The sequence below is a fragment of the Colletotrichum tamarilloi genome (genome assembly GCF_030869305.1).
Source record: "Colletotrichum tamarilloi strain Tom-12 chromosome Unknown Scaffold_30.1, whole genome shotgun sequence".
Classification (NCBI taxonomy): domain Eukaryota; kingdom Fungi; phylum Ascomycota; class Sordariomycetes; order Glomerellales; family Glomerellaceae; genus Colletotrichum; species Colletotrichum tamarilloi.
In genome coordinates this window covers 209,566-229,815 of record NW_026849413.1, presented here as the reverse complement: position 1 = coordinate 229,815, position 20,250 = coordinate 209,566, and the positions used below count along the sequence as shown (strand labels likewise).

Below are 20,250 nucleotides of genomic sequence, written 5' to 3'. Positions count from 1 at the left end.
AATGAACAATGTAACTTAGTTTCGGAGCAGATGCTCTCATCAAAGGCAATAAACAATTCAACTGCCTAAAGTGGGCATTCATAAGCCAAGTTATATTGGTTGTGGCGCTGCATGATATATGAGTTGTCAAGGCCAAGGACGTGGATCATCTCCGTCAGTGCAAGTCGCCGCTCAAAACTCGGGGCCGGGTGACTTGAGGTGGGCAAGAAGCAGGGCACTGCCCGCCAGTTCCAGTGCCCGAACCGCTGTTCAGTCCGGATGCGTCAGTGAGATGGCCTCCACTGTGGTGGAAAGTGGTTTATTCCCCTGCACTGCAGCGCAACGCCCTGGAGAAAGAGTACGGGCCCTGTCGGAAAAGGTACCGAGTCACCCCTCCCCAGCACAGCCGCCGCAACGGTACCGTTTCCTCTCCACAATGTCTTGCTATTGTTGAAACTGTTAGCGCCAGCGAGCGAGGCTGTCCCTCCACCACGGACCATCTGGCTTTCACAGGACCGCTGCGCACCTGCCAATCCAACTTCATCCATCAAAGACTGACATTCTTTCCTTTCGCCCATCCTACCCAACCACACCACGACCCTTCTTTTCGAGCTTCGTCTCAATCTAGAGAACAATGTCTATTCAACCTCGCCCTGCAGAACCCAAATAAACCATCCTGCGGCCAAACACAAACCTCTACAAAACTACCTAGTCTGCGTCACTGCCACTCATGACGAACCCGGCGCCGACTATCGTTGCGTCCCCGTCCTGTCCTCGTCCTCGTCCGACCTACCTCGACGGCTCCGATTTCCACACTTCCTCGACATCACCAGCGATAGCTTCCTTTCCCTGCATCCGAGCCACCACGCTTACAACGACATGATTCAAGCTCCATACCCGATTCCAAGACATCCATTTCCGTTCACATGAGCTCCACGGCCTCTTCAGCCACCAGAACCGTCCTCGGCGGCGGCGGCGGTCCGGTCTTATCCAACGGCTCCGGATTACATACCTTCGCTATGGGCGGAGATGGGGGCTCTGCCGGCCGCGGCGGCAAGCCCCCGCTGCCACATATAGATGACCTTACATCCACAGCTCCTCACATCGACATGAACCTACCCTTGCGCAAAATCCTCGAGATGGCTGACAACGCCATGCGACAAGCCGAGACCTTTCGTGACTTTGGTCGACCCGATATGGCCTTCAAAGAGTATATCAAGGCCTCCCTGATCGCTGTCAAATACGTGCCTATGCACACCGAGTCCGTGTCGGTCAAGGGCGGCCGCGGGGATCTGAACCGCATTTACACCGCCCTCATGAAGAAGATAGATTCACAGCATGGAAACTTTGAAAAGATCAAGGCCGACATCATTGCGGATAACCAGAAAACGGGCGTAAGACCCACCATATCAAGACCAACTTCCATCAGCAACGGGGATGCCGTCCGCCCGCGGACACCGCAAAGCCCCCCGGTCCTGAGCCCCACACGAGCCGAAGCCGGGACGCAGGCCCACGGGTCGCCGGCAACGAGAACGAAGCCGGCGGTTCAACCGAAGCCCCAGTCGCTGCATGGGAACGTGATACGTTCCGGGGCCGGCGGCCCTGGCCTTCCTAAAAGCAAGGCCGCCGAAGACTTGGCTGCCCGTTTCGCCAATCTGCGAGGACCGGTGGCATTGCCCGGTCAGGACCCCCGCATACGGACGCACCCCATTATGCCCCCAAGACCGGCAGGACCAAGAGCGATGCCAGATCCGCCCGAAAAGCCAAAGGTGGCCGTCGTGACAAGCCTACCAGATCTGCCCAAGATGCCAGATGCGATCTACAGCCCGGCCAGGGGGACTGTATCTAACGAAGCGGCTTCACTGCCTTCGAGCACACCAAGGGGCCTGTTCAGTCGGACAGGCTCTTCAGCTTCTATCAATACCGTCGTTGCGGCTAGTAGATCATCCGCCGACTACTTTAATGCCTCCAATGCTGCCGCTACTTCCAGAACCTCTAGCATTTCGATACCCGAGGGCGATTCAATTACTGCTGACGATCTAATGAACTACATCAAAAGGGGCTCCGCAACCCTACAAGTCTTAATCATCGATGTTCGAGGTCGAGAGGACTTTGACGAAGGCCACATACTTTCGCAAGCGGTCATCTGCATTGAACCTAGCATTCTCCTACGAGAAAACATCACAGCGGAGCAAATAGCTGAGAGCATGGTCCTCTCGCCTCCTCAGGAGTACCACCATTTCGAAAGGCGGGATGCTTTCGATCTTGTGGTGTTTCACGACCAGGATTCGGACTCAATACCGCGCTACATCTCTCCCGATATGGACGCTGCTGCTTTATTGTCTCTTCAACGCGCATTAACGTACTTCAACTACGGTAAAGACTTGAAGAACCCTCCTAAGCTGCTACAAGGAGGCTTAGATGCTTGGACCGACCTCATGGGCAGAAGCGCCCTCGCCACTTCACAGACTGCCGGTGCTGTTAGAGCACCCATGGCTCGTTCTCCGTTGAAACCTGCCATCTCCATCTCCAAGCCTAGCAGGAAGTACAAGGTGACGCCATTGAGGCCCGAAGAGGTCAAGCTTTGGGAGGAAACACTGCACCATGCTGAGATTGAGACGGCGCGGTCTCCCGGTTTCATGCATGTGCGCAGTACAGAGGAATTTTTGAGAAGATTCCCTGCGGTAGCCACAGAGCAGGAATCCATGCAGTCGCCAATCAGCCCTGATCGGCCAAACCATGGCTACTCCCAACATCATGGCGATATCTACTCCGAGTTACCATCGCCGCCTACTCGACCCGCACCGGCTGTGCCTCGTCCGAGTTACAGTGGGTTATCGCAGACCCAGGATGACCACGAGGCTCACGCCGGTATTGCCATGGCTGCTCAGGGCCGGAATCTGAAGCAGGGTCCCCTTGCTCGTCCAGATTCTCCCTCGGTCGCAAACGCCGCCAAGGATACTTTGCACATCACAGGTCTCAACAACCCTGGTGTGTGGTGCTATGCCAACAGCACAATCCAAGTCCTTCGAATGTCGCCTGGGTTCGGCAGAGAGCTCGCCTCGTTTGAGTGGCAAAACATGTACAAGGTGCCAAGGAAGGCCGACGAGAAGAATGATCACCCCCAGTTGATGTCTCGGATCTTATCCAACTTGTTCCACTGGCTAGAATCTGGCAAGTTTGACGTTATGAAGGCTCAAACGCTTATGGTTTGTCTTGCTCATCCTTCTCAGAGTAACAAATGCTGACTAGCAACAGGACTATTCTCGATCAGTCTGCGAGAAGAGCCGCATCAAGGATAAGGGCGATGAGTTCGGTGGCAGTCGACAACAGGATGCTCAAGAATTCATGTCATGGCTCCTAACCTACCTCCACGACGAGACAAATCAACGTCGAGACCGCGCTGAGCCAGACAATATCCCTCCGCCTCAAATGGGGGGCGGCAAATCAATGTTGCAAGGCAGTTACGAGTGGTGGGGTCAATATCAGAAGAAGAACTTATCCATCGTCGACAAATACTGGCGAGGCTTGGAGCTTTCGACTGTGGTCTGCACGCAGTGCAACAACCGCACATACACCTGGTCTCACTACGACTTTCTTTCGGTGCCCGTCAACTCAAAGCTTCACACCCTTGAAGACTGCGTGAGGTCGTTACTCGAACCCGAAATTCTTGCGGACTATCAATGCGACAACTGCAAGAAAAGGGTACAGGGCAGAAAGCAGTCCAAGCTTGCACGGATGCCCGAACTATTCTGTCTCTCTTTGAAACGATTCAGTTACACAGAGTACGGTAGAGCATCAAAGGACAGCAGCAAGATTACGTGGGACTTTAACAAATTCAACCTCGACGAGTTCTTTATACCGCCTGAAGAACGCCAGACGGTGGGTCCTCCACCGGACCAGAAATTTGAGCTCCCGTTCGACTATGAGTGCTACGCTGTCATTGTCCACTCGGGATCATCCATCAGTACTGGACACTATTACGCCTATGTCAGAGACTCCAACACCCCCGATCCGGCGGCTTGGTACAAGATCAACGATTCCAAAGTCACTCACATTCGAATCGATGGGACAGGACGAGGGTCTGACGTAAGCGATACGGTGTTTAGAAACGGCAGCAGCGACGTGCCGTATCTTATCTTCTTCCGGAGAAAAGGCGGCCGGTCGACGGGGAGATGAGAAGTAAGTGGTGGTAATAGAGAATTGGAGTTGGGGGAGAAGGATGTCACATTGCGAGGTACTAGAAAGATTCTGGATTATCTCGAAAGCACTTCTCTCATTCCTTCTTTCATGTATAGAACGGGGATGTGCGTATGTTGCTTTCCAAGCATGGCAATGATGTGCGTGTGATTGTGTGTGTGTGTGTGGGTGTGTATCACCGGAGTCGAAAGAGAGGCCGATGTGTTTCGAGCGCTTTATAAGCATGGCGTCTAGGCGGTCTGTTGAAAGCCCCTTTTTGTTTGTGTGAGGGGAATGGGATTCGCTATGAGGCCACGACAGTATAGTTTATACAATGAAAGAGTTCTACATGCGCATCTTGATCGAGAGATATGCAAACTAGAAGGACTTGGTTTTCGGGACTGAGTTGCGATTCGGTTCCTACAGGGTACCGGTATGACGAGATCGAACTGTAGGTGAGTCTGGATTATGCTTATCTGTTGAAGCCCAGTTCTGACGTGACCTTGAGCACTGAACGTAATGTCCATGGGGCGAACCTTGCTCTGCCTGACGTGAAAGAAGCTTGCACGCCAAAGAAAACGTATTCTGAGAAAGGCTTTGGAGAAATAAGGTGTCGTAGCACGAGTATCAATGGATCTGGAGTTTCTCGTGGGTAAATTTGGGGGTTGAGTCCTCTTGGGTGATTGTGATTTGGGTCCTTGTGAATGTTTTTGGGTGTACCCATGGGTTTGGGTCCCCATGGATCGAATCCAAGATGACTACCCATGGGGTGTTTTGAATACCATACCTACGAATCATCAAGGATGGGAGGAGACTTTTCTCGACAATGCAGTGGATTATCATAGTAACGTGTGTACCTACACAAAGCCAATGTCCATACCAAGCTCAGGTCGAATCTCGGTTGTATGTCTGTCCATTGAACCTTTTGTTCTTCGAGTACGTATACCTATCACAACAAGAATATCCCATCAGTCAAAGCTATACAAGCCAAGCAAGCCACCTTCGCATCCTACGCTACCTAACCTACCCGGCACGCCCACCCGTCTTGCCGTCATCCCGAATACCTACGCCTATATTGCAAGCTGTCTAATCCCACACCTAATGGAGCCTCACACCGAGTTTAGCGCCGGGGGGAAAACATCAATTGACGTCCGTAGTGTCCGTAGCGTCGCATAGGTCAAGCACATCACAATTTTTGGGAAACAAGCCACTCATCATCCAATAATTCCCCTATATCCCCACTTGGTCGATCTATATTGCAAAAAAGAAGAAAAAAAAGATCTTGCGAGACTTTGATCCATAGCCTCATTAAATAGTGTGATTTTACATTCGAAAAAAAGGAAAGTTTGGTGAAATGGGGGAGGATACCTATAAAGGAAGAAACGGGAACCCGATCCAAACGCCTCCTCGCCCGGCGGCGCCCTTAATCCCAGTCGATTGACGCCTTTACCCGGGTACCTATCTGGTGGTTGGATTTACATATTTTTTTCATTATACACTAGCCTCCCTCACCTCGAACATTCGAGAATGATGGATAACAATCTGCGTCAAGGTGGTAAGAGAATTCGTAGCGGTGTCATCGCTGTGCTCATTTATGGCGCGTGGTGATTCGGCTGCAAAGGATGCGCTTCCGTTGGCGAAGTGAGCGGCTCATCACCATCCACAAACGCCGCCGCTGTGGCCGCCGCCTCGCGGAGGTCACTGCGTGCAGAAAACCTCCTGATAGACCGCGTGGAGGCGTCAGAGTATCTCCTCATCATGTTCCGCTCGCTAGCCGAAGCCCTGCGCTCCGGCGTGGTCGGAGCCGTCGCCGCGGCCGGGGGTGCCGAGGGCATATACTCCTTATGCTCCTTAGGCGAAGGCTCCTGGCTGCCGCTGCCGGATGACGGCTCGCCGCGCAGAGTCATGGCGTTAGACCATCTCTCGGTGTTGGGGCGCGAAGGCTTGAGCATGAAGGAGCGCCTGTCGGGAAGTTCTTTCATGGGGAAGGGGCTGTCGAGAAGCATGGCTTTCTGCGCGGCATGCTCGTCTTCATATCTGGATGATGAGGTGGAAGGGGGGTCCAGGGGTGTGATCTCGTCGATGTCGGCAACCATCGGGGAGGCGAAGCTTGACACACGCTTGTCATGGCCGTCACGGAGAGCTGTGGGCTCCTTGATTGTCATGGCATTCGACCACCTCTCGCTGCCGCGCTTCTTGTTGTTGTCCTTGCCGCCGACCTTCTCGTTCATGTCATCTCCGGCAGCATCCTTGAGCGTCATGGCCGACGACCACCGCTCGCTGTTGCGTCTGAAGCTAGGGGGTATCATCGGTACTGGTTCGATGGAATCCTCATCCATGAGCCTCTTGCCAGCCGTCTTCTCGCTGGAAGACGACCCTGCGATGGAAGCGTCCATGCTGGCCGTCTTCTTGAGAATGTCGTCCTTGCTGACGGCCTTCTCGCTCTGAGATTCGCCCTCGAGTCTCAGGGTCAGATACGTGACGCCCGAGGGGTAGTAGCCCTCCTCAATAGCCCGGGTGAGATCGTAGCGGGCTTGGTCGCTGATCGACCTGGTGAGGCGGAGCTTTTTGATGTTCTCAGCGTCGACAGTCTCTTCCCAAGTCTTCTGGAAGAAGAGCGCAATCTCGTTGATCAAGAGAAGGACGTAGAATCCGGCAATGACGGCCAAGTCCTGCACCTGGTGCGTCGTCGGATAGTCGGTTCCCATTCGCCGGAACTCGGGGAATCGCATGCTTGAGCGCTGAATCGTGAGGATCTTGATAATGGTGACAGCGACGCTCATGATCCAGAAAATGATGTTAGCCACCTGCCAGTTGCGAATCTTGCCCTTGATGCCGCGGGTGGCCTGCATGACTGCACATACGCCGCAGCCAGCGAAGACGAAAGGAAGAAGGCCAATGGCATAGCGAATCTCTGCGAGTCTGGCGATTTCCATAATCTCCATGAGAAACACGACGAGTATAGAGAAGAAATAGACGGACAATTGAGCATGCCTCTGCCATTCTTTCTTCACGGTATATCGCTTGATCTTGTCGACGATGAGAACCGGCACAATGAAGTGGAAAAGGGCGAAAGTGACTGTCAGACGAATCCACGCCGGTAAAGGGATGATGATGGTATCGAAGAAACACATCGACGGAAGAGGACTGAACCTCGAGTCTACCGTCTGGGTCGAGCATTAGCTACAATATTACAGGACGCTGGCCAAGGACCATGGAAATGGAAGCAACTCACCAGCCCTTCAGGGCGCATACCACACAATCGCGACATGGTGGCTGGCTACCGCGAGAAAGGAAGCAGGGGGGCTGTGTTCGAAGCCAGTCAGCAGCTCTAGATCGGCGGGAAACAGGACAGGAGTTCATCTCGAAAGAGAGAGGGAAACAGCTGCGACATAACTCTATCTTAATATCATCAATGCCGTGCCGACAACACGTCTCGGAGGTGCGCCTCCCCGCCGCCTCCTTTCAGAGTCTCCGCCAGGCGACAGGACCCAGGCCTCCCTTGGGCGTCTCTGTGCTTGTGGCTCTTGGGGCACGTTGTGTAGGTGCACGCTCGGGGCTTGCAAAAGGGGCGTTTCATTGTTGTGACACTGGTGACGACGAGTATATTTCGAGAACTGTGCAGCAAGGTCGGAGGTCGAGCGGTCCTGCCGCTGGTGTTAGCTGATTGGTCGCGCGAGGGACGGGAGAGACACGATGGTGGAGGTAATAGTCCGATGGGGGAAGTCCATTCTAGAACTACGATGGCCGTTAGTTGCAGCAGAGGACACCATCTGGCTTGCCTACAACACGGCAGGGCCACTAGATTGCTGCATGTTTACGTGAGTGCAGCGTTCCTGTCTGTAGAGGATGAGGCTAAACACACGGCCCTGTGGTACGAGGGAGTGCCGAGCGGTGCTGTTTTAGTCCCAAAGTGTAAGCCGTTAGACCAGCGTAGATCCCGCTAGCACAACGACGGGCTCGACGCTGGGGAGGCATGTTTATCAAAGCTGACGATGCAGCACACGTGCGTGAATGAGGCACAGGGCTGGCATATTGGGAGGCATTATGGTGTCTGGACGTCTCTGGCTGTGTGATTGTTTTTGTCCGACGTCCTACCCAACTCACACTTATTTCGAGGTTGGCAAAGCTGGCCGCTTGCTGTACCGGGATGAGGGGCCCGAATGGATCTCCGACTAGGAGACAAGTTCACTCGAGGACCGGATTCTTGATCGGGTCCGTCTGAACGCTCGGCCCGCATCGAGAGGAGAGATAAAGTGTGTGTGTAAGATTGAGATGGACGGAGTGCTGCTATTAATTGCTCTTTGACCGGCGGCCACACGATGAACTCTCACCGCGTGCGGTCCGGATCTTGACCTGAGCCGTGTTCGACCACTTTGTTTGGTTTTTGTGGTTTCCATGACAGTCCCCTTGGCCACCGCAAAGCACGCCGTCGCCATTGTGTATATGAGGGGTTTGATGTTTTCTGGTCTGCTCCCAGTATCAAGCTGGAACAACAAGCTGAAGACGTTGCAAACTCCTGGGCCGGGCTTCAGCTACTGGTGGCTCACTGTGGCCATAGCTTCCCCAACGTTCAAGCGGCATTCATGCGGGCTGGCCGTGGACTTTTCTTCATGACGAGGACCAAGTCTGACTCAGGCGCACGATTCGGCAGGATTGGGCAGAGCGTCAGCACGACATATGTCGGCAGTTTCGCAACGTGGGGATAGCCTCAAAAGTGGTGAGATGCGAGTAGCAAGTCAGAGGCAAAAGGATCGCAGACAGGAAGCTCGGATGGTTGGTTGAAATTGTGCGATGAACCGAACTCTGTCTTGGACGGAATTCGGATAACGAACGGGTTATCGTTTGGGGATGTGCCCCAAGATGCTGCCCGTCCGCATAGAGCAGGATCGTTGGAGCAAAGCAGGGTTGGTCTGCAGGTGGATAGAGACAGTGGCACAGTGGCATTCAGATGCCAGGGAGCCCACTGAAGGGAGCCTCTTTTTCTTTGCTCTGGCCTCGGCTGTCGGTGCATGTCCGCCGCATGTGTCAGCAATTGAGGCTGGAATTTGCACGTGAGCGGATGAAGAACCCAGCCATTGTCAGTTGTCAGCAGAGTCGCGTAGATAGGCGAGGTTTGACAAGAGGAGCTCCGAGACCAAAGAAGCCGTGTTTCCGTGGCGGTCGGGGTTATCTACGGAGTATTCGTTTGTACTCTGAACAGGCGTCGCGGCGCGAGTGGTTCGGTCCCGGTTTTTTTCGAGTCAAAAGGCCTGCAGAAGATAATTTAACAAAAGCCCATTTCGATATCGAGATGTGGACCAAAACCTTTCCTCGGGCGGTATGGGTACGCCGTCTTCATCGGAAGTTCTCTGCAGATTGCAGATTGCAGACTGCAGCCTTTGATCTTGGACATTTTCCGACCTTCCCTGCTCGGACTCGAGCGTGGGCTGCCACCGACACCGAAGCCTTCTGTCATATGCTTGTTCATTGTCTAGTATTTGTGCGTGATCATTGATGGAGTGTAGCATTGTTGAGCGTTGGGGATAATTGTTGGAGAGGACAAGTTGCCAAGTTGTCAGCATAGGCGGGGAATGAAGGTCATCTGGATTGTGCCCAAGACCAAGTGATGAAGTGTTGAGAACGAGTAGGATTTATTACTCAGACTCAGAGTAGATACCTAAGTACAGATGAAATAGGCAGGAAAGAGCTGTCACAAGAGCAATTGGTCCTATCATATTCTCAATAGGAAAGCACGAAACAAGGTAATGAGGAAGGTAAAGGACAGGCAAGAGCGATCTCGCATCTTGCATCTTACCCAAGGAACGTGCCAAGCCGAGGAGGAGCAGCCCAGTTTCCTCCCCTCTTTTTTATCCGCACGCTAGCAACGGCCCTGGTGCTGGCTAATGGTCCTGACTGAGCAGCGACCGGCGGGTTGCATTTGGCCCACAAGAAGCTGCCATTTCACTCGGTCTTCGCTGCTGTTGAAACTCGTGAGGCCGAGGCAGGTAAGATCCTTCTCCAGGTGAGCACCTCACGTTGCAGATGTAAAGTGTGGTGGTTGAGGAGGAGGAAGAAGAGCTGTCTACTCCGTAGTGCTGTGCCACGGGCGTACGTATGCCACTCCGGCTCTTCCAGCTTCCAGAGCTTGCCACATTGCCCAAGGCTGACCGGAAAAAGGTCATATGCCCCTATGCTGAGACTCTCTGGAATCGCCGGAACAAGATCTGATTACCAGTTTTCGCAGTACATAGCTGCAGCCAAGCAGCCAAGCCGTCGTGGCTGTCCACGATCCAAATTCTCGTTGTCGTCGTACGTTGGAAGCAAGGTAACGTAGAGGCTGATAATAATCGACAGAGGTAGCTCTAATTAGCTCTCATGTCTGCGGCCACCAAGACAAATGCAGCCCCGGCCTGGCAGGGAGCTTGACTAGTGGCTCAGCATTCCCACCCCAGGGGCAGGTGTGCTTGAGATGTGCCCAGACAATGTGCAATGGGAGAAGGGGAATTACCTCAGAAATTCGGAATGGGGGACAACATGAAAGATACGTACCTTGCCTGATGCGCGGGAGACCCACCCAAGCATCGGCCGGTGGCGGATCTACCTACCTGCGACATCCCTACCCTCAGTACCCTGTAGTGCAGTCCCTGCCAGCTGCTGCTGCTGCACTGCTGCAGTGCTGTTTGCCTGTCTATCAGCTCCAGACCCCATTCCATTGGATGCCCCATGCTCCCCAGCTCTCAACCGTGACGCAATTAAAGTCCCGTTGCCCATCTTTTGCTGCGCACCTAACTTTTGCGCCTCCTGCCCGCACACACGCACGTACTCACTCGACGCACTGCTCTCGAGTCTCGTGTGCCAGCAGCTACAGCTACGGATACAGCTACGTAACCCAGCCGACAGCCAGCATTTCCAAGAAGCTCCTCCTCATCGGCTCTGTCAAAGTCTCACGTTCCCCCTCATCTTTGCCAAATATTTGCGAGAAAAAAAGCTCCGACCATACAACCCTTCCGGCCAACCTCTTCGACCACCTCAAAATTGCAAACTTACTGCCGTCATTCACCTAGCTCACCTCGAAACCCGTAGCTTTACCTCAGAGCTCCCTCCCCCGCCTCGGCCCATCCGTCAATTCCGTGTCCGTTCATCATCATCGTCCCTAGGCTTGCTTCCGTGAACTCTGCCATCATTCCGTCCAACATCACCGCCGTCCTCGTCCTCCTCGTCGCCATCCTCACCGCTCTATTCTACGCCAGACTCCCTACGAACCCCACCGCCGCCGATATGCCAGACTACACGACGGGCGTGATGCCCTTGTACCAGGTGCACAAACCTCCCTTCTCTGTCGAGTCGCCTGGGTACGAGCGCGTTGAGGGCGAGACTCTTCCCCGTCGCCATTGGAAAGCCAAGAATGGTCTCCGAACCCAACCCCATCCCGACGTTCACACCGTCTACGACATTGTCAAGCGAAGTGCCCAGGTCTACCCTAACGAGCCTGCCGTTGGCACCAGGAAGCTCGTGCACCTTCACAAGGAGAAGAAGAAGGTCCCCAAGAATGTCGATGGAGAGGTCATAGAGGTTGAAAAAGAGTGGCAGTATTTCGAGCTGTCCCGTTACTCTTACCTGACCTATGCCGACCTCCTCACCTATATCAACCAGATTGGCTCAGGCCTGCGGAAGCTGGGTCTGAGCAAAGGAAGCAGAGTCCATCTATTCGCTACCACAACGTACGTCCGAGAGCAGAACCCTCTTTGTCCTACCTATCCTCCCAGATCCAAGGTCCCGAGCACTCCGCACTCGAACCCCTCCCAGTCTGGGCCTGCCGAGAAGAAGCTAACCCGACCTTCTGGAATCTAGTGCAAACTGGATGGCCATGTCCCACGCCTGCGGCTCCCAGTCCATCTCTATTGTCACCGCTTACGATACCCTCGGCGCCAGCGGCGTCGAGCATTCGCTGCTCCAGTCCAATGCCGATGCTATGTACATCGACCCTCAACTCCTCAAGACAGCAAGCGGTGCTCTGAAGAAGGCCGAAAATGTCAAATTTGTCATCTACAACAACAGCTCCCTCTTTTCCGATGGCACTGAAGTCGACGCCTTCAAGAAGGCCAACCCCGATATCAAACTTGTTAGTATCGAGGAGGTGCGTGCATTAGGCGAGGAGAACCCCGTTGAGACCGTAGAGGCAAAGCCTGAGGACTTGTTCTGCATCATGTACACTTCTGGTTCCACGGGTCCGCCGAAAGGCGTGCCCATGACTCACGCTGGAACTGTGGCTGCGAGTAAGTCATCTTTCTTGAGGTTCAATGTACTGCAGATGCTAAGTGTTACGCTCAGTTACTGGTCTCTGGACCTGCGTCGAAGAGTGTGTCAGCAACAAGGAATATGTTCTGGCATACTTGCCCTTGGCCCACATCTTTGAACTCGTACTGGAAAACCTCGTCTTGTTCGTGGGTGGCACCCTTGGTTATGGTAACCCGAGAACCCTTTCGGATACGTCGGTCAAGAACTGCGCTGGTGACATGCGCGAGTTCCGGCCGACGGCCTTGGTTGGTGTGCCCCAAATTTGGGAGACGGTGAAGAAGGGTGTCATTGCCAAGGTCAACAGCTCTGGCCCTCTCATCAAGGCCCTCTTCTGGGGAGCCTTCAACTATAAGACTTTCATGGTCAAGCACGGTCTTCCCGGCGCTACCATTTTTGACAATGTCGTCTTCAAGAAGGTTCGCGAGTTGACGGGTGGTCGTCTCCGCTTCATTATGAATGGCGCGAGCGGTATCTCGGATGGGACGAAGCACTTCCTGTCCATGACTCTGGCGCCTATGTTGACAGGTTACGGACTGACCGAGACAGCCGCCAACGGTGCCCTCGGTGACCCCCTGGAGTACACTTCCGATGCTATTGGTTCTATTCCCGCTGCTGTTGACCTCAAGCTCGTGTCCATCCCCGATCTGAACTACTACGCCGACTCCAACCCTCCCCAGGGTGAAATCTGGGTCAAGGGACCCGCCGTGCTGAAGGAGTATTACAAGAACCCCGAAGAGACGGCCAAGGCCATTACCGAGGACGGCTGGTTCAAGACGGGTGACATTGGCGAGTTCGACAAGGTCGGCCACGTCAAGGTCATTGATCGCGTCAAGAACCTCGTCAAGATGCAGGGTGGAGAGTACATTGCCCTAGAGAAGATGGAGTCCGTCTACCGCGGCAGCCCCTTTGTCGCCAACATCATGGTCTACGGCGACGGCGAGCACTCCCGCGCCATCGCCGTCGTGGCTCCCAATGAAAAGGTCCTCGCCGAGGAGGCGAAGAAGCTTGGTGTTGATGAGCACAGCATGCACACTGACAGCAAAGTCGTCGACGCCGTTCTCAAGGATCTCATCTCCAACGGAAAGAAGGCTGGACTCTCTGGTCTTGAGATTGTCGGCGGCGTCGTCCTCTGCGAGGAGGAGTGGACACCCGATAGCGTAAGACTCCCCCCTCCCCCCCAAAGATCCCCCCTCGCTCCATTCATCAGCATCTAATAAGTTCGTTTCTTAGGGTCTCGTCACTGCGACACAAAAGGTGAACAGAAGAGCGATCAAGGATAAGTACAAGAAGCAGATGGATAAGGCTTTTGGCAACTAAACTGGTCATTGCTTGGAAGTACTGATAGCAAACTCTTTGTTGGCATGTACTGCTTGGAAATGGAGTAGTAATGGAAAGTAAGCGAAGCGAAGCGGAGTCGCGGGGAAAGGAGAGGGAGGAAACCGGAAAGAGATGGAAAGGAAAGGCATGAATTGGTCATTGTCCTATCAACGTACCAAATAATTCTATCTGGATATGTCTGTACACTATTACCCAATTACTGTTGCAAAATTCCTGCCTTGTTCTCCTCAAGCTGATTAGTAGGTTAATCCACGCAGTGGGAAGCATGGTTCAGGACGGTGAGCGGACGAAGATCCTTTTCTTGGGCCTTCTTTCCCCCTTGCACAAGAAGCCAAGAGAGCATTTCCTTACATTCATTCACAGATTCTTTTCGCAGCATTTTGAGGAACAGCAGATAACTTTGATCCAGATTTTTATTCTGTTGATGGTTGTGTATATATCACTTTGTTCACGCATAACTACATCTCCCTTTAAGCCCATACACATGGAAGACAGGCGACATACATCTCATGATACTACTGCCGCCTTGCTTCCTTTTTCGTTCTTTTCTACCACTCAAGTGGCTCTGCTTCCGGAGAATCGCCAAACCACTCCGTAGTAAGGGCGCTTAGTTGGTCCCTGAAGTGTTGGTAAGACCCCTCCTCTGTTGCAATCGCCGGAGATTCACGTCCAGACTTCTAGTCTCGGGGCGCACGGGAGCTGAGTCCCTCTCTCACAGCCTCGAGGATCAAGTCCTTGGCCTTCTCAACGCCATCGGCGCTACCGATAACCTCAATCGCATCCTCCTTAGCATCGTTACGGGGGACGTTGATCTTGCAACCGCTCTGCTTGCGGATAGAGTTGACCTTGCTGCCACCCTGGCCGATGACATAGCGGTAGGTCTTGGGGTCGGGCAGGACGAGGTAACCGGTGTGGGTGTTCTTCTTTGCCTGCTCGATGGCGGAGGCGATCGCAGCCTTGGCCTTCTCGAGGTTCTCAGGGGAGCCACGAAGCACCCAGGCAATCTCGCCATCCTCGCCAGCGGCGCTGTCCACAACCTTCCAGGAGTGGGCGTCAGCGGTGGCGTCCTCGTCATCGGTGATCAAGGGCAAAGCACCACCGTTGCTGCGGCTGGCGGCGGCACTGGGCTTAGGAGGAAGGGCCTGTCCAGCGTGGTCGACCGAAACCTGGTGGTTGTTGCGTAGCTGGCGGAAGAACTGGCCGTTGTTGGAGATGGAGTGGTGAAGGTTGCGCGGCACCTGGAGGGTCTCTCCCTCCTGCTCCTTGACGAGCGAGGCGATGTGCTCCTTGGCCTTCTCAACATTATCGGGACGACCAGTGATCTTAACACCAGTCTTGCCATCACCCTGACGGGGAATGTCAATGGAGACGGTAAACTGGGACTCGAGCTGACGCTTAGCGTCTCCGCCACGGCCGATCAGGGTTCTGTGCTTCTCGATGGGAACCTCAAGGATCTCAGTGACCTGGCTCTCCTTCTCTGCGACAATCTCCTGGATACGTGCAACGATTTTGTTGACAATGTCGGAACGGCCCTCAACCTTGATAGTGTTGCCATCAGCCTCCTGCTTGGGGAACTGGATGGTGCGTGCAAGCTCGCGGCGGTCATCAGATCCACCGGCCTTGACAACGAGGTCGCGGAGGTTAGCGCCTGGATAGTGTTAGTTAAAGCTACAAAATTCGATTGGTTCAAGTGATCTTACCGCCAGAACCGATGAGAGACTTGTGGTGCTTCTTATCCACCTCAATAGTCTGCACAACGGTGTCGTTGAAGACATCTCGCTTCTCTTCGAGAGCCTTCTTAGCAGCAGCAACTTGAGGCTTGGTACCCTTGATCAGAATCTCAACAGTCTCGGCATCGCGAGCACTGGGGATATCAATCTTGGCACCAGTTGCCACTCGGAGCTCCTCCAGTGCAGCACCACCCTGTCCGATAATGGACGGAACTTGCTTCTGCTGGACAGACACAGTCGCTGTGAAGGAAGTGTCCTTAAGGTACTGGAGGAGAGACAGGATCTCGTCGCGGGCCTCATCGGCTCCCTTCTTGGGACCACGAACAATGACCTCGTCGGGCTCCTGCTGACGCTTAGGCTTGCCAGCATCGCTGCTGGCATCGGCATTCTCCTCGTCCTTCGCGTTCTTGCCGGACCGGGGGAAGAAGATCAAGACCTTGTACTTGCTTTGCAGGCGGTTCGTGACGCTGCCACCCGCACCAATAAGCTCGCGGTGGAACTTGGGGTCGACCTTGAGGATATGGGTGACCTCGTCGGCCAGAGTGCGGCCCAGCGAGCTGATGTGGGCCTTGGCGGCCTCAGCCTTGGCCTTGGGGCCCTTCAGCTCGACCTGGCCATCTTGAACCTGGATCTCGACGTCGAAACGATCACGGAGCTCCTTGATGTTGGAGCCGCCCTTACCGATAAGGTGGTTGGCGTACTTCTGGGGGAAGTCGAAGGACATGGTGAAACCACGTTCCTTCTCGTCCTCCTTCTCTTGCTCGACAAAGGCGACGACCTTGGCCTCGAGGTTCTTGACAGCAGAAGCGGGACCACGCAGGTTGACAACGGTGCCGACCGAGGAAACGCGGATGGGAATCTGGTCGTCGGCGCGGTTGGCCTGCTCCTTCTTGATGAAGCGGCGGAGGCGCTCGTGGAACCTGTGAAATGAAATTAGCTAGGACGCTCGTGCGAATGGGTCCGACACACTCACTTCTGGGGCACATCAACTGAGGCAGAGGCGATCTGCTCCTGCTTGTTGATGATATCCAAAATCTGCTTGCGAGCCTCCTCCAGGCCCTTCTGGAAGGCCTGGATCTCATCCTGAGAGGGACGACCGGTCTTGATCTCAGGCTTGGGCTCGGAGGCAGAGGGTCCCTCAAAGACAAGAAGAACAGGAGCCTCGGGCTCGCCAGACTCAGGAAGGATGACGTGAACGCCGTGGCTGTTTCTCATACGAGGGCTGACGTCCTTCACCAGGTAGTTGTGGTAGAAGGGGTCAACAGGAATCGGGGCAATTCTGGCAGGAGGAATGGCATGCACAAGCTTCTCAATGGCCGACTGAGCCTGGAGAACGCTCTTGCCGTCACGAGCGTACAGCTCATAGGGCGAGGCGCCAGCAGAGGTGAACGGAGTGTTGATGTGAGTGTTGTGAGCACTTTCAATGTCGTCGAACAGATCGCGGTGACGCAGGTAACGGGTGACGTTGCGAGCGTGGGTGTTGACACCTCCAGGAGCGTTCTTGTGGAATCTGCCAATGTCGAAAGTGGAGAACTGCATGTTCATGGCTCTGTCCATAGCAGTCTCGACACCCTTGGTGAGCTGAGCTGCGGGACCAATAACAGTGACAGAGTCGTCATCCTCGTCAGTCGGCAAGAGAATGGTGCAACCAGTCTGGTTGAAGAAATCGTCGAGAGTCTCGCCGCGGCGACCGGCGATGAACTGATGACGACCTTTCTGCAGACTGAACTGGTCGATGGCAAGCTGGTTCTGGAGCTCCTGAACACGGCGCTCGATCTCGGCGCGCGCAGCCTGGACAGCAGCGCGGTCACCCTGAAGCTGAATGTGGTTGTCGGCGGCAGGGACGAAGACGGGGCGCTCACCCTCGTTCGCGACAAGGCTGCGGCCACGAGGAGCCCAGATCTGGTGTGCAGGAACGCGGACTGTGACACCGTTGTTCTCGTAGCGGCCGATGTGGCTGTTTCCAGGGCCCGCAATGAAGGGGTAGAACTCAGCCGGGATGCCGCGAAGCTTGCTGTTCAGGTTGGCAGTACGATCTCCGGCAATCTTCAAGATCTCGTTACGAGCAGAAGCGGCGGACAAAGCGTTGCCCTCGACGAGAACATCGATGGTGGAGTCATCATCCTCGTCGATGGGACCGCTGCCCTCCTCCGCCCTAGGGAGTTGAACACGGGCGCCAGACTTCTCCTGAATGGACTTGATGACAGAGCCACCCTTTCCAATGATGTGAGCACGGGCAGATTGGGGGATCGGAACCTTGATGGTAGTCTTCAAACGGGACGTCAGCCTGGGCGCGTGGAGGAGAAAGGATTGGCCACCTACCTTGGTACCAATTTGCTGGACGAGGTCCTTGAGGGCCTGCTGAGCAACGTCCTGGGGGCCCGTGGCATCGAACTTGAGTTTTCCGTTGGGTCCGTTTGACAGAGTGATGTTGGCGCGCGACTTGCGGTTGATGTCCTTCATGATATCAGGGATGGGGCGCTTAAGCTGGTTGCGCGGGAGGATGAACTGGGGATCCAGGACAACCGTCTCGACGTTACGGCCAGGAATCGACATCTTGGGGGTGGCAGCTCCCGAGGCGGGAGTCGAGGAGCGGGAAACACCGTTGGCGGGGGTAGAGGCGTTGCTCTTGGCTCCCCAGATGGGGGTGACGTTGGGGCCAGCGCTCTTGCCCTTGGAGGTTCCGAGCTCGGGGAAAAGCTCATGGGAGTGGGTGTCGATCTTCTTTCCAGAGGCCGAGGCTTCCTTCTGCTTGTTAGCAGCTCTGCTCGAGCTGGGCTCGGCCCAGGAAGGAGCGTCGCCGGACTTCACGGGGAGATCCTCATCGGGGACGTCCTCGACAGTGGGGTGCAGGTCGGCATGGGTTTGGAGGAGGCGCTGGGCAGCTGAAGTCTCAGCGCCGTTGGCAACAGTGGAATCGGTAGAGGCCATTATGAGGCGAGTTGACTACAGTCGTCGTGGTAGAGAGAAGAATTCGATGGGGTGGTGGGAATAGGAGAAGATCGGTATATCTGCAAGGGGTAGCGATACCTAGTTAGCTGATGTGTTCTGCCGAAGACGCAGTTACGGCAGGAGCGTTCCTTGAGGGAAGGAGGTCAGAAGAGAAGAAAAAGAGAAGAATACTCACAACTGATGGTATATACGGCAGTGGGACAAGACCAGTAGAATCAGACCTCCGATGAAAGAAGACTGAAGCGTGAGAAACCGTAGAGCAGCGAGTAACCGATGGGAAGATGGAATTTGATGCTGGCTTAGAACATTGTGACCCTGACCGGCAACAATAATCGTATCCAGGAAGTTGAATCGGGAAGGAGGGAGTTGGCGAAGGGAACAGGCCAACCAATTGATGGTTTGAGAAGTGGGAGGATAGGTTACGGAGATGGATTTGAGGATTCGGGGGGAATAAGGGTGAGGTGGAAGATTCTCGACTCCACGATGGTCGAGCTGTTCAATTGGAAAGTGGAATTTCTGGCGCGGGCAGGGGTGCTACTTCCAGAAAGGTTCCGCCTACCAGAGGTGCTCCAACCGACTCCACTCTTGGTGACCCCACACTTAGCCTCAGCCACAACCTAAATTGTTAGAGTGCCCAGGCCCAAAGGGTCAGCCGTTGCATCTGGAAGGCACGATGGCCGGATGAGAGCTCCGGCGTCACGTGGGGCCGCCTGCCGACTTGGGCCCGGGGTCGGGTGTCCGCATATATATCCGGCCTCCGGCGCTTGGACAACGATGATCCGCGAAATTCCCAAATAGTTGAAGCTATCGAGGACCGAGTCGTCAAAGTTGGCGCCGTAAAGTATTGACGCCGCGGAGCATGGTCCGTCTCAAGAACGTCTCCATTCTGAAGGTGAAATACCCTTGCCGGATTCTGAAGCTGGTCACGTTCAGCAACCTACACTCTGTGCTAGGAGGACCTCTCGGCTTCGTTGAATGCTTGTCTCAGTTCGTATCCATCTCGTCTCGTAAATCTGACTACCTCGGCAATCTGCAGGGTAAGCGCAATTAGGGCTTGAGACGTCGTTGACGAGAAGCAAGGCCTATGTGTCGACAGATCGCGAGAGACACGTTGAATCGTTGAAGTAGAAGTTGAGAAGTTTCTGACCGGAAGCTTGGTTGAAGCAAAGAGAAATTTACTGGAGATAATCCATTTCATATACTTGGGGCGGACGATGTAGTTCTGTTCCACTTCCACTTTTCATCATCAGGATTCGAGTTTGCAAACTTTTAAGCTTATGGTAAGGACCCTCCAAAGAATATTTAGACCTCCGACTAGCAATGTCTTTCCGAGTCACTCATCAGTCTGTCACTCCCCGTCGTGAGTTACCCAAGACTTGTCATATATATCTAGCCGTCCTCGCTCCGTCCCCAATGAAGATAAGTCGCCTTACATCATATGCCATAGAAAACTGACAAGCCTATGATGACTTGGACAACAGGCAGGAACAGTGGTATTTGTATGGCTCCTGGTGCTCGTCTGCGTCCCAATATGTTTTACTAATGACCTGCGTTGTATCGCAAAGTGCTGATATGTAGAATATTTGTGTAGGACAACCAAGCCTTCCGGGCAAACGGCCGAGATTTCCAACATGAGGAGCCGTAAGTGGTCTCACCAAACCATTAGAACTATTCAGATGCGGAGTTTGCAAAGCGATAGAATATACATCGCAACAACTCCGGACTCTATCAACATCAGTCCACCCACCTGGCATACAGAAGGGTGATACCCGGATCGCCTCTCGTCAGAAAA

General features: G+C 54.3%; 5 protein-coding genes across 5 annotated transcripts; 2 read left to right on the top strand and 3 right to left on the bottom strand.

The window, feature by feature from the left end:
- Positions 1–905: 905 nt before the first annotated feature.
- Positions 906–4,158, top strand: CTAM01_08553 (ubiquitin carboxyl-terminal hydrolase; the record flags this gene model as incomplete). Its single annotated transcript, XM_060524573.1, has 2 exons — positions 906–3,188; positions 3,238–4,158. The coding sequence occupies 2 exons, from the start codon at positions 906–908 to the stop codon at positions 4,156–4,158; spliced, it is 3,204 nt and encodes a 1,067-aa protein (XP_060380792.1).
- A 1,592-nt stretch (positions 4,159–5,750) lies between these two features.
- CTAM01_08552 (uncharacterized protein) lies at positions 5,751–7,429 on the bottom strand (the record flags this gene model as incomplete). The annotated part of the gene is made up of 2 exons (XM_060524572.1): positions 5,751–7,325; positions 7,394–7,429. 2 exons carry the CDS (start codon positions 7,427–7,429, stop codon positions 5,751–5,753), a joined length of 1,611 nt encoding a protein of 536 aa, XP_060380791.1.
- Positions 7,430–10,622: 3,193 nt separating this feature from the next.
- Positions 10,623–13,755, top strand: CTAM01_08551 (AMP-binding enzyme; the record flags this gene model as incomplete). Its single annotated transcript, XM_060524571.1, has 5 exons — positions 10,623–11,081; positions 11,224–11,861; positions 11,992–12,416; positions 12,472–13,595; positions 13,669–13,755. The coding sequence occupies 5 exons, from the start codon at positions 10,623–10,625 to the stop codon at positions 13,753–13,755; spliced, it is 2,733 nt and encodes a 910-aa protein (XP_060380790.1).
- A 698-nt stretch (positions 13,756–14,453) lies between these two features.
- Positions 14,454–18,437, bottom strand: CTAM01_08550 (KH domain-containing protein; the record flags this gene model as incomplete). The annotated part of the gene is made up of 4 exons (XM_060524570.1): positions 14,454–15,424; positions 15,477–16,426; positions 16,480–17,774; positions 17,829–18,437. 4 exons carry the CDS (start codon positions 18,435–18,437, stop codon positions 14,454–14,456), a joined length of 3,825 nt encoding a protein of 1,274 aa, XP_060380789.1.
- Positions 18,438–19,887: 1,450 nt separating this feature from the next.
- Positions 19,888–20,091, bottom strand: CTAM01_08549 (uncharacterized protein; the record flags this gene model as incomplete). The annotated part of the gene is made up of 1 exon (XM_060524569.1): positions 19,888–20,091. The coding sequence occupies one exon, from the start codon at positions 20,089–20,091 to the stop codon at positions 19,888–19,890; it is 204 nt and encodes a 67-aa protein (XP_060380788.1).
- Between the last annotated feature and the right edge of the window lie 159 nt (positions 20,092–20,250).